Source organism: Rhinatrema bivittatum, chromosome 5 (genome assembly GCF_901001135.1).
Source record: "Rhinatrema bivittatum chromosome 5, aRhiBiv1.1, whole genome shotgun sequence".
Lineage (NCBI taxonomy): Eukaryota > Metazoa > Chordata > Amphibia > Gymnophiona > Rhinatrematidae > Rhinatrema > Rhinatrema bivittatum.
The window spans coordinates 346,706,258-346,720,521 of NC_042619.1; the positions used below are offsets into that span (position 1 = coordinate 346,706,258).

The following is a 14,264-nucleotide window of genomic DNA, read 5'->3' on the forward strand; positions in this document are numbered from 1 at the left end:
AACATTAGCTCTCACAAAAAAATTTTTCACTTTTGACAAGAAATTTTATATACAAATTAAAGGGGTGGCAATGGGGTCAGCTATGGCCCCATCAATAGCAAATCTTTATGTAGCCAAATTCGAGGAACTATATCTTACCAATTGCAAGTACAGTGAAAACATCCTATTGTGGAAACGTTATATCGACGACGTGTTCCTTGTATGGAAAGGCAGTGAGGAGTCTCTGTTGGAATTCAAAAACTGGATAAATAGGTTGGATAGTAATCTTAAATTTAAGATGGATTTCAATAGGGAGAAAATCGCGTTTCTAGATATTTTAATTACGAACACTCCTACAGGGTTCATGACGGACATATACCGCAAGCCCACGGACATGAATAAACTCCTCGCATATGACAGTTGTCACAATAAAACTTTGATACGCAACTTGCCTTACAGTCAATTCCTCCGCCTAAAAAGATTGTGCACTGACGACAAGACATTCAAGATTAGGTCGTCTGAAATGAAGAATAGGTTCAGGGAAAGGGGTTATCCGCAAACTTGTGTGGAAAGTTGCTTGAACAGGGCTAAAGCACAGGAACGCTCTGGTTTGTTGCAACCAAAGAAGAAAATCACTGAGAATGAGAAGATCATTTGCCCCCTTACCTTCACAGGACTCTCACACGACATCATTAGAATCATCAAAAAACATTGGTACATCGTACAGTCTCTCCCACAATTTAAAGGAAAAGAAGTCATGATTGCAAACAAACGCGATAAAAACATAAAGGAATATATTTCACCTTCAGCTTTACCATCCATTAAACACATTAGAAATGATGAGACAGGACATGGTCCTTGTGGGAATTGCAGCGTATGTCCAGTGAATCTCAAAACACGATCTATACTCATCCCTAATACTGGTAGAACTTTCAAGCTCGGTAGTCGCACTAATTGTAAAAGTGTAGGCGTGATTTACATAGCTAAGTGTCCATGTGAAAAAATATACGTAGGAAAAACTGTAAGACAGTTCAGTAGAAGAATTATAGAGCACAAGAGCGCTATTAATAATAATAATGGCAAAGTGGCACCAAAAGTGGAATCGGCGTCCCAAATCACCATGAAGGGGGAGCAAAGCAGAAAATGTGGCAGAAAGGGACCAAGCAGCACAAAGAATGGCTTTAAGACACCAAAACAGCATGAGATGTGCAAAGCAGCCCCCCACCCCCAGACTGGCCAGGAAAAATTCAAGTTGTAAGGTCGGGGATCTGACAGCAAGACACAGGAGCAAAGCAAACTCCAAGTGTAACGTCTGGGCATGGGAGCAAGGATGAGTGGGATAAAGATCCCCAATGTGTACCTCTGAGGATATAGAAGAAAGGAAGAGCAGCATGGGAGATGCCAGTCATTCTGGTAAAGCACACTTGCCAATTGTCAGATTCACTGCAACAAAATGTGATAATAATAATCATTTTTTATTACATTCCCTCGGGGGGGGGGGAGAGAATTTTGATATTCTTGTGAAATTGACTTTCTGAGGGAGACTGATATCACATGCAGGACATCTAAATAGTTTTTTTTTAAAAAATGCTTGTGGTGTGGTTTTCTTGGAAAGCAATGAGGGTTGCTATATTTAGAAGCCTTTTCCCATATGTTTAGTTGACCTCAGGCTGTTCCATTTCCTGATTTTATGATTTTGCATGAGATCTCTCACTACTGTAACTGTTATCACATTCAGAATATTGAAATGGTTAATCTTGAGCATCTTTTCTGTTGTGCCTATATTTCTTCATTCTGACTCTGGGCTTTTGTAGACAGACTACTCTGGTATAATCAAGCTAGGTGGGAGAACCAGGTAGATCTTGTGTATAGGGTAAGGGAAATGGTAGAACTATAGAAAAACAGGTGATATGATAATAGAAACCTGTATCTATTCTTTTTTTGTTTTTTCTCATTTTTGTTCTAGAGAAAAAAAAACACCCCAATATAAAAATAAACCAAGAAGAAAGCTAGTATGGGAAGAACATCTCTAGGTTCCAAAAGAGCGTACCAACAACTGTGGCATGAAGCCTTTAAGGGAGCATGAGAAGCAAACTGGCCCCAAAACTGGCATTAGCATCCTAAGGCACCATTAAGGAGGAACAAAGCAGAAAAGGTAACAGGGAAAATCTCAAGACGCTGATAAAGAGACCAAGCAGCACAAAGGTTGGCATCAAGACAGCATAGCAGCCCCCAGATTGGCATGAATACCTCAAGGGGTAAGATCTAGGCATGGCAGCAAGGCTCAATGGCAGAAAGAACCCACAAGCTGTAAAGTCAGGACATGGCAGAAAAACTGAGTGATACAAAGACTTCCAAGGTGTAGTACACTACACCTGGGAGATGCCAGTCATTCTATTGAAACACATTAGCCAATTGTCAGATTCAGTACAGGAGAATGAACTGTGACAAATTTTCAGGAAATATGCATAGATTACACTGCCTTTTTGAACTTTATTTAGCTGTTGGGTGGAATTTTGATTTTCTTGTAAAATGGGCTTTCTGAAGATAACTGATATCACATGCAGAACATCTAAATAGTTTCTCAAATAAGTGTGGTTTGGTTTTCTGGCAAGTTGTGAGGGTGGCTTTTTTCTCATATTCTATAGCAGTACTCTGGCTGTTCCAATTCTTGACTTTATGGTTTAGCTTTATTTATTTATTTTAAAACATTTTATTTACTGCATCTTCCCAGGATCAAGACAGTTTACAAATGTACGAACATACATAAAATTAAGAGTGATAATTTTATCATACTCAGAACATAAGATGCACCATGCTGGATCAGACAAAAAATACATCAGAATCCTGTCTCTGACTGTAGCTATCCCAGATCACTAGAAAGTACCTGACAGATTCCAAAGAGTAGATCCATCCATTCATTGTTGCTTATTCCCAGGAATTAGCAGTTTTTTCCTGTCTTCCTGGCTAATAATTGTTTATAGAATTTTCCTCCAGGAACTTGTCCAAAACCCTTTTACACCAAGCTATTCTAGATGCCTTGATCATATCCTTTGGCAAGAAATTCCACAGCTCAATTGAGCATTGAGTAAAAAAAATACATTCTCCAATTTGCTTTAAATCTGTAACTTATTAGTTTTATGGAGTGAAACAATAAATAACCTTTCTCTGTTTACTTGTTCTACCCACTGATGAATTTATAAACCTCTATCATATTGCCTCCCAATCATCTCTTCTCTAAGTTGAAGAGCCCTAACCAGTTCATTTTTTCTTCATAAGGGAACTGTTCTATCCCCTTTATCATTTTTTGGTTGCCTTTCTCTATACCTTTTCTAGTTCCAATTTTTTGAAATGAGACAACCAGAGCTACACAAAATACTCAAGTTGTGGTCACAACATGGATCAACATGGATCAAAACAGATCTTCTCTGTTTCATTCTCCGTTCCCTTCTGAATAATTACAAGTAAATTTTAAATTGCCTATGCGCATAAATTTCGGGATTTATGTGTGTGGCTGGGCCTTGCACGCACTACACGCGTTTTACAAAGGCCTGGCCACACATGTAAATCATGGCACATGCTGAAGTGCTGGACCGCTCCAAAGGGGTGGGCCGGGGCGGGTCTCGCCAGGGCGGGTCTGGGTGAGGGGTGGGCAGGGTTAGCACCATTCGACACTCTTCCCGGGAAGTGCGCTCCAGAGGAATAGTAAGTACTAAAATAAAAAATTTGGGGATATGTTAGGTTTAGGGGGCAGAGAGAAGAGGGTAAGAGGGAAGGTTAGATAGGGGGATAGAGAAGTTCCCTCCCAGTCTGCTCCTTAATTGGAGATGGGAACCGCGCACATGGACACGCGCGCGTTGCTTTTAAAATTGACCCCTTAATTGAGCTGAGGATTTCAATGTACTGTCCATTATGACTCCAAAATACTTTTCCTGAGTGGTGCTCTTAACATGGAACCCATGTACACCTATAGTTAGGATTATTTTCCCTATGTACATCACATTGTATTTGTTCATATTAAATTTCATCTGCCATTTAGATGCCCAGCTGCCCAATTTGACAAGGTCCTTCTGAAGTTCCCCACAGACCACTCATGTCTTAACAACTTTGAAAAACATTGTGTCATCTAAAAATGTGATCATTCATACCTACATTTCCATAGCATTTATATAAATATTAAACAATATCATTCCCAATGCAGATCCATGGGGGCATTTCATGATTTTCTCTGTCCACTAAGAATAAAGGCCATTTAGTCAAATTCTCTGTTACCTATCTTTTAACCAGTTACCAGTCCACAATAAAACATTGCCTCCTTTCCCATGACTTTTTAATTACTGGAGGTGTCTCTCATAAGGGTCTTTGTAAAATGTCTTCTGAAAACCAAGATACATTATAATGACTGACACACTCTAATCTACATGTTGATTTACAGCTTCATAAAATTTTAATAGATTGGTAAGGCAAGACTTTGCTTTGCTAAATCATGTTGAATCTTCCCCATAAAGCTATGTCTATCCTTATGCCCAGAAATTCTTTTCATAAGAATAGTTTCTACTATTCTGTCCTGCACCAATATTAGGCTCTCTCATCTATAGATTCCCTTATCACCCTTGCGGCTATTTTTAAAAGTTGGCATTACCTTGAATATACTTCAGCCTTCAGGAGAAATGGATGATTTTAATGATAGGTTACATATTGCTAGTAACTGGTCTGCAACTGGTTTAGTTTAGTTTATTCACTTGATTAATCAGCATTTCTTAAACTTGTAATTCAAAGCAATGTACAATAAATATTTGAGTTTTATAGAACTCTGGTGTTTTTAGAACTCTGGTGTGAATACCATCTAGCCCTGATGATTTTTTAATCTTTAGTTTGTCAAGTTGCCTTATTATTTCTTCCAGTTTCATAGTTATTTGATTTATTCCTTCTGAATGATCAACTTTAAAGATTGCTGTCTGTCAGGGATTTCTCCAACATTGTACTCTAACCATAAAAAGAAATAGTAAACTTACTTTAAAATGTTTGTTATCCTTGATCTTGGTAGCTCAAACCGGAAATAAATACGAAAAGCTCGGATCATAATAAGAGGCCTTGGAATCCGTAACATGCCCCAGGGGGACATCTGATCAACTATTTCTGCAATTTCAAATACCTGTTAATAAAAAGATATAAATATTTGTACATTTTTCCTTTTTTATCTCTTCTATTACTTTATTACTCTTAAAATTCTATTCAAATGGATCAGGAAATAAACTGCCTGGTAGTCCAGTGAAAACTACTGTACATTTTGAGCCCAATATTCAAATGCCAGATAACCAGAGAAGCAGGACTTATTAGCGGCCACTGAATATCCGGTTATGTTCAATGGCCGCTAGATAGCCAGATAAGTCAATCATCCGGCTATCTGGCTAGCCGGCTAACTTGGAGATGGATATTGGGCACATCAGGGTGGCACCACTTAGCTGGATAACGTATCCAACTAAGTAGGTATTTTGAGACTTAGCTGGATAAGTTAACTGGCTAAGTCTAGACCTGCTATTGAACAAGTCTAGACTTATCTGGATAACACTCACCTAGCTAGCATTTGTACAATGATATTCAGCAGCATAGCTTGATTGCAGCTATGTAGAGAGTACATCAAGCAAGATAGAGAGGACATGGTACAAATCTACTCTTCGTTCACCTGTCATCACTCCAAATCACAATAAATCTTCACTGATGGTAACTGTGCTATTCGTAATGACTGTGCATGTAAAATTTCCCCTAAACCCCAACTCACTCCAGAAACCTCACCCTGAAATAATACCCCCTCTTACAGTGATATAAAGACTTCAAAAATCAGAGGGCCTCCACGGAGATTCTCTCTCTCTCCCTCCCTAAATGCGATTTGTGATAAATTCCATTTCGGCTATAAGCACAGCTATTGCAGGCATAACGCTCAAAAAAAAGGTGTAGTTATTTCCAGCATTAAATCCCGCAGTAGTGTGCATCGCATTATCGCACACAATGTTAAACAGCCTTCATGAGCATTTACTCCACCTAAACTCCCACTTGAATACATTTTTCAAATTTGCATACGCATTTCATGATGCAATATTTATCACATGCATTATGGCGTTATCACGGGTGTTAGGGCCCTAATGCCTGTGATAGCTCTCTAACACAGTTTGATGAATGACTTCCTAAGTTACTTAGCCAGCTTGCCTTTAAATATCTACCCCCTTATACTTAAATCACATAGATTCCTGTAGCAGATTTTTCAAAATTCTTGGCAAGTTAGCAAATTCTATGGCAGATTTTTTCACAATTATGTAGCAATTATGTGCCAAATTTGCACAATTTTGCAATTTAAAAAAATGCAGTATTTTTTTACTTTGTAAAAATAATTTTCTGACACATCTGTGTCTTGTTAAGTTATTGTTTTTTTTCATAGTGAGTGGGGAAAGAATAGGAAGCAATCTAAGAATAGGGAGAAAGGAGAGCTCAAAAGAGGAAAGTGAAGAAGGAATCAGGCAGAAGGGGAAGAATTTTAAGGGATGGAGGAGGATAGAGGGAAGAGAGGATGTGCAAATCAGGGAAGATAAGTAAAGGGAATGAGAGGAGAGGGGAAGGGCGATCAGGAACAGGGAGGAGGAGGAAGGAGGATCATGAAGGAACAGGTGGGAAGAAAGGGAGTATTGTGGAAGGGGTAGATGGAAGAAGGAAGGAAGATCGAGACAAAGAAATTGGACCTAGGCCTTAGCAACATGACCCAGTCCTTGAACGGGACCCCAGTGTTGGACCTGAGCCCCCCATTGAAGTCAATGGAGCCTTATGGATTGCTTTCACCATTGACTTCAGTGTAAAAACAAAAAAGCAGATGAAACAAATGAAATTTATTTTTGTTGGAGATGAACCTGGCAAATGATTGAGACCTACGAAACAGATGAATGAAGCAAAACAATTTTTTTGACTCTGTGCATCCCTAGTTCCAGACTTTGGGAGGGAAGGAAATCAGGAAATCTCAGACATGTACATGTATAATAGGCATGCCACTAATGTATAACTTACACCATCATTTATCGTTGTTTAAGTGATGTGTTAATATGACCTATTTTTAGCTGGATAACAATTTATTTTAATTGAATTTACATATTTATATTCCACTTTGCATGCTTCAAAATCTGCTTCATAGAAGAACACAACCAATAAAAACCCACGTTCTGAACATACAATTATACAACTCACAAATTTAATAATAACATTTAAACACTTAATATAAAACAAAAATAATACAATAGAAGTTACAAATAAAAGAAAAGAAAACATAAATCATATTCAACTACAATGCTATATCTTTTGCATGAAAATTGTCTGAGTTTGTGCTGGCTCAATAAAATACGCACATGCTTTTTCTGTTAGGTGCCTTATTGAAAATGTACCCCATTATGTATGCCATACAGATCACATGTAAAGGTATACCATTTCAATTCCAAATTGATATTTGATTAGAATTGAATGGATGTGGTGCTCATATTTGGTTTGATACATTCTGGAACTCAACTCATGAGATTTGATTTTAGCTTTAAAACTGTACTGTTTTATTTAAAGTAGGTCAAAGATTCTATTAAATAGAGTATCTAGTGCTTATCATACCACAGGACTCACCAGGACTTCTGCTCTGAATGTTAGTCCTTTGACTAAAAGTATGGAAAATCACCAGTCAGTTGAATGTCCCTTTTGGGTAGAATTTAGCTTATTAAAATAGCCATCCTTCCTGAATGGTTTTCCCTATTACAAAATTTGCCTTTTGTAATCCCAGGAAAATGATTTTTAGAATCAGTAAATCTCTATCATGTCTCATTCGGAGAAGAAGTCAGCCCAGGTAGTTGTTTAAAACGTTGGTTTTCTAAGATATAGATGGAGATTATTTTCTGCCAGGTCATACCAGGTCACCAACCTGGAATCTTTCTGAACTGTGGAAATTTTTTTTTTTCCATTTCTCCACTGCAGCCAGAGTAGAAAGAAGAGATGCTGCTGGCCATGGCCTGGTACCATTTTTATTTTTTTTTTGTCAGAGGATATCACTAGTAGAGGACAAGTATTTCAAGATATTACAAAGATAATGCAGCATGCTTTCACTGGCATGCAAGAGAGCGGCTAATGAATGTAGAAACTTATACTGTGTCGGAGATAAAGAAACAACTATTGCCTTTTTTCTACTTGAAGTATGTGTCACATGCTAGGTTGATGCTAGGTGATACATTTTCCCCATACTGAAGGACCTACACTGGCTCCCTATTTCCTCCCGCATCCTCTTTAAATCCCTGACCATTATACATAAAGCCTTATATTCCCATCACTCCAACTGGCTGGCAGATCCCCTCCAATTTGCCTGCTCGAATTGGCCGACAAGGACCACTAACAAAGGGTCCCTCCATGTGCCATCCCTAAAGAAAGCGCACCTCACAGCTACAAGGGATCGGGCGCTCTCCATTGCTGGACCTATGCACTGGAACTCACTCCCACCCCACCTCAGACTTGAACCTTGCATCACCAAATTCAGAGCCCAGCTCAAAACCTGGCTATTCAAACAAGCCTTTCCCCAACACCCTTGATGAATATTGAATTGTGATGGATCATGACCTGAATTTGACTATGACCTTGTTCTTATGACATTATAGTTCACTTGTTGTTTGTTCCTCTGCTTCTCTGCTCTCCTTATGGTTTTTTGTACCCCTTACCCTTCCCCTGTTACTTGTAATTTCCGTTGCTTTTGTTCCATGTAAACCGAGGTGATGTTTCGACTAACATCGGTATAAAAGAATTTTAAATATGATGAGCCTGGAGGATGATGACCAAGACGAGGTTATCATAAAATTTTTCCTTAGCCTTGCCATCAGGGGGTAATTTTTAAAAGTCGTTTATGTAAATGAGTCATCTCTGCTAACATTTTATATAAAAGATTATAAGAATGGAAATGCACTGTGCGTCTTTGATTGAATATTGCAAAACTGAGCAAATTCCTAATTATCTGTGGATCTTCAATGAACCTAATTAGTTTTCAGAGCACAAGAACTTTGTTGCTCGCTCTAACTGTATTTTGAACACGTATTCTTTGGATCTTATGATTTTGATTATAGAGAAAACTAAGGAGGCTGTTTATTTATTTATTTAGATTTTTATATTCCACTTTTCGCACATCAAACAAGATCTTGATGCTTATTAGACTTCCTTGAAATCAGAGTTGGCGACTAAACTTTTTGAGTCACATTTTTTTCTGATTTAAAAAGAACTATTGACAGTTTTCGTTTGGAATCACGTAAATTCAAGATGGCTAAATATATGAGATGAAGGAGGCTAAACAAAAGGATTTGTCTATCTGCGAATGGTCTCTAAAAGAGTCTAGAGAATAATTTTTTGAGTCTTCTTTGCAGTTTTCAGAACCAAGCCATGCCAGAAGAACAAGGAGGAGGAATTGGAGAAAAGTAGTATTACAAACACAGCCATCAGCAAGGACAAATCCTTTCAATCGGTCCCAGAACCATCTAGTTCCATTTCTAAAAGGTTAAGGTCTTTTCCAGTTGACACAGGGCCTGGGCAATTATGTGGCAGCTATAGACAGCCCGTTCTAATGCTGCGAATGTTTGTCATCATTTTTCAGTAAGATCAGAATCTGTTGTGCTCAGTTTGTCTAATTGCTCCATTTCTCTTACAGAACAGATGATTTTGTCAAAGGGCTTGTTGTTTATTGCCACTAAATTGTATGATGGCTTTCAGTTGAGAATAGACGTGGAATGTTTTATTCGGACTCTACAATTACAGTTGTTCTTTTCTAAAAAAAAAAAATCCATCATTTAACACACTGACATGTTGATAGTAAAAAAAAAAAATCTTCCTAGATTTATCCAGGTCCACTTGACCCAATTCTTTACACTTATAAAGCATTTCGAAAGATATTGCATGTCTGAAAGTGAATAAAATCAGATGTTCTTTTAATTTATCTAAACAAGAACCTGAAGCATTATCTGCCCTCATGCAAGATAGATTTTTAGTTATTTAACCAATCGATAAAGGTGGTGCCGTGATCATTTTAAATCATGAGGTTTATGTTAAAAGTGTTGAGTTGCTTTCTGATGTGACAAGTTGCAGATAGCTAGCTCTGCATCCTACTAAGTGTCTTCAATCAAGGATTAAGTGTATTACCCAAGATGCTGCTGATGGTGATTTTTGACATCTAAAGAATTTCAGTTTTTAAATGTTGTACATCCTCATATACCAACCATTTATACTTTACCAAAAATGTATAAATCATTGATTAATCCACCTAGGAGGCTGATTGTTTCAGGAAATGATTTGGTCCTTGAACCTTTGTCTATATACATAGATCAGTTTTTGAAACCTTTTGCTGCAGATATTCTTTCTTTCATACATGATACTACTTGAACATTTTGAATGATGTTTATTCACAATGAGAAAACATCATTTTAGTTACTTGATGTTAATTCTTTGTATAGAAGCATCAGACAAGATCAAGCTCGTCTTTATGTATTTTTAATTTGGCTACAAAGAATTTTTTTTTTGTTTTTCAGATACAGTTTTATTTGCAAGTTTCTGGCACTGTAACGAGTGCCACCATAGCTTTCTCACTTGCCAATTTATATATAGCGGAATTTGAGCATCAGTTGATAAAAGCTTCTCCATTTTATCATCTTATCTTGTGATTTTGCCATCTTATTATCATTGATGATATGTTTTTATTATGGAGGGTACTACAGAACAGTTGAAATTTTTTTTCAATTGTCTGAATTCTTGCAATGAGCATATTCAATGTGCAATTAATTATATTAATTCTCAAATTTCCAAGTAAGAGCGAAAGCCCCTGACTACAGAAAACCTATTCTCTCTCAGTTATACTGGCTACCAATAGAAAGCAGGTTCAAGTTCAAAATTCTACTTCATCTTCAAGTGCATGAACAAACAGGCCCCAGAATATTTCTCGCAACTCCTTCTCGCTTGTGTCCTCAAGACAGTACTCAGATCTTCCCAATTGGATCTACTTTCCATCCCACCTCTGCTAGACTGTCCTGCACCAGACTTTGGGTCTTTTGCTTCCATTGTCCCTACGCTTGGAGCCCAGCTATCTCATCTTAAGGAAAAAAGTAAGATGATTTTTAAATCAAGCATTCCCAATAGAGACTTCCTGTCCAACAACCTAGTTACCACAGAAATATTCCTATTTCTATAGCAACAACAAAGTAACTTATGAATCTGTCTTTAAATATATAGGGCTCGATATTCAGTTATGAGATAGACGGATAAGTAGGTCTTACCCGGCTATCTAGAGGCCGCTGAATATCTGTTTATGTTCAGTGAACACTAGACCGCTGGATAAGTCATTTATACAGCTAGCCAGATAGCCAGATAAATGACTTCTCTGACTATCTAGCTAGCTGGCTAACTTGGTGGTGGGTAGTGGTAGATCAGGGCAGTGCTATTTAGCCGAATAACATCTGGCTAAGTAGTGATATCAAGACTTAGGGCCTCATTTTCCATCCGGATCGCACGCGATATCAAAATGGGGGCGGAGTCAGCCCCAGAAGAGGAGGAGTCGGGGCGTCACCGGGGCTGACTCCGCAAAGACGCCGCGGACGATGAAAAGATAAGGCTCTTTTCGCGTCCGAGTTCGCGCCCAATAGCTGCACCTTCTATGGTGGTGCTATTGGGTGCGAAACCGGCAGTGATCGCATCACGGCGGTGCGATCGCTGCCGGCTAGCGCAGGACCGCCCCCCGTTTCGGCCCCCCACCCCTCATTCCCTAAAGTATCGCAGGCCTGCGATACTTTAGAAAATGAGGCCCTTAGCCAGATAAGTGACAGCCCCAATTTGGTGGATAGAAACAAATCAGGAAGCAGCAGGGAGTGACAGGCCCCAGTTTGGTGGATGGTGGTCAAGTCAGGAGGCAGTAGGAAGTGACAGGACCCGGTTTCTGGATGGGAACACATCAGGAGGCAGCAGTGTGATTTTTGAAGTGCGGTCCTACTGCCAGTGTTGGGGACACAACAGTACTTGGAATTGCATTTCCTGCAGCCCTCAATCTTCCATCTCAGGCCTGAAAAGGAGCAGCAGTTTGGTTGTTGTAGTGTGACCCAACTGACGGTATTGGGGAACTCAGCTGTACTCAGCATTAATGTGTAGCCCTTGGATTGGATTTTTGGGCCATGGAGGCAGCAGCAGTGTGGTCGTAGAAGGGTGGCCCAATTGGCAGTGCTGGGGACACAGCAGGGCTCAGCATTGAAAACCTTTCCACCCCTCGATCTGGCATCTCGGGCCTGGACAGCAGTAGCAATGTGGTTAGTGAAGTATGGTCCAATTGATGGTATTATGGACAGAGCAGGCAGATGCAGTTAGTCAATCACAGTCACTGAAGATTGCTGGATGCTGGATGTAGACCCATTGCTGTTATTGATGCACAACAGACAGAAAGGCAGAGCATCCAGCAGCTACAGGACCTTCACATTCCTTTCATTCATCTTGCCACTCACATGGCAAATCTGGAAAGCTAAGCACAGGCACATTATGTTGCACAGGGTGGTGGATCCTTGGTCCGAGGTCCCCACCATCGGGAGGTGGAGCAGACCGTGAGATGGAGGCCAACTGGAGCTTTACCAATACCTATTAGTAAAAATTTGTAACTTATCATTAAAATCATCCATTGTACCTGAAGACTGGAGGATAGCAAATGTAACCCCAATATTTAAAAAGGGCTCCAGGGGCGATCCAGGAAACTACAGACCGGTTAGCCTGACTTCAGTGCCAGGAAAAATAGTGGAAAGTGTTCTAAACATCAAAATCACAGAACATATAGAAAGACATGGTTTAATGGACTTCTCCTCCAAGAACTTATCCAAACCTTTTCTGAACCCAGCTACACTAACTGCACTAACCACATCTGACTTTAAGTGTGCTACTTGATAACTTCATGGAGTGTCCCCTAGTCTTTCTATTATCCAAAAGAGTAAATAACCGATTCACATCTACCCGTTCTAGACCTCTCATGATTTTAAACATCTCTATCATATCCCCCCTCAGCCGTCTCTTCTCCAAGCTGAACAGCCCTAACCTCTTCAGTCTTTCCTCATAGGGGAGCTGTTCCATCCCCTTTGTCTTGGTCGCCCTTCTCTGTACCTTCTCCATCGCAACTATATCTTAAAAAGCTTAAAATTGTGAATTGAACAATGCAAAACTATATAGATAACAGTAAATGATGCACAGTATAGCACTTATGCCTGCAAACATCTGAGGGATATAGCCAATTTCAATTTTTTCTGTGGAAAACCATCACAGAACATCTTCAAAAAATAAAAAGAGGGAGCAAAAAATAAATCAGATGTACCAACCATTCATTCAGGCCTTCCTTCTATTCTGTCTATGAGAATAGAGCTTGATGAATCAGACAAAAAAAAAACAAACAAGAAAAGCACTTTACCAAAATTTCTTTAAAACTCTTGTTTTCAATTGTGTGTCTACATAGAAGAATATACCTTTTCAGTGGTTTAACGAAAATAGTAAAATGATGCTGTTACCTGTAATACTAATGAAACCCAAAGGCAAAATACCATGAATCCATCAAACACACACCAGCGATCCTTGACATAGGAGCTGTCACCCTAAAAAAAGAAAGCCATGTTTTATAATGCAAACCACAAATTCAACATAAATTGAAATTCAGGAGACACAGAAAACATAACAATAAAAGCCCTTATCTTTGATTAATTTGTTTTAAATGAAACAGGGGATTAAGTAATAAGGTACATTCAGTGGAAGACAGTTTTACCCTCATTGTAGGCATGTTTTTTTGTGTACAGATGTTCTTCTCAATGCAACAAGGAGTTTTGCACACAAAAAATGTGTTTGTAAAAACTCTGTGTTTGCTTAGCAGATCTCATACAAATCTCATGCAAATCTCATACAAATGAAGGCATTAACTATTACCTCCCCAATGCAGAGCGTTCGCTGGCTTAACTCAGGTTTTCTTAGCACTGGAAATTTTACTCCTGTGGAGGAGGTGCCATGCAGTTTCCAGCACTGGTGTTAGTCTATGAACAGAAGCTGAAATTCTGACACAGGGATCTATAATCGGGATTTGTGCACATAAAAACACACTCTGTACACAAAGCATGTTTTCTGCACATGAATATGCTTTGTGAACACAATAAAAATCTTCCTGCACTGAAAGCATTTTTGTGCATAAAAGTCTATTATAGGCAAAAAAGATGAATTTTATGCACATAAATCACTTA

The 14,264-nt window shown here is 38.9% G+C and overlaps 1 protein-coding gene across 1 annotated transcript in view; it reads right to left on the reverse strand.

Moving 5' to 3' along the window:
* Positions 1-14,264, reverse strand: part of NALCN (sodium leak channel, non-selective) — a 549,662-nt gene that overhangs the window by 489,323 nt on the left and 46,075 nt on the right. Inside the window, exons 4-5 of the mRNA XM_029603307.1 lie at positions 13,548-13,631; positions 4,995-5,134 (exon numbers count right to left, since the gene is read on the reverse strand). Of these exons, the coding sequence (XP_029459167.1) occupies positions 4,995-5,134; positions 13,548-13,631 (224 nt within the window). The remainder of the gene's footprint in view (positions 1-4,994; positions 5,135-13,547; positions 13,632-14,264) is intronic.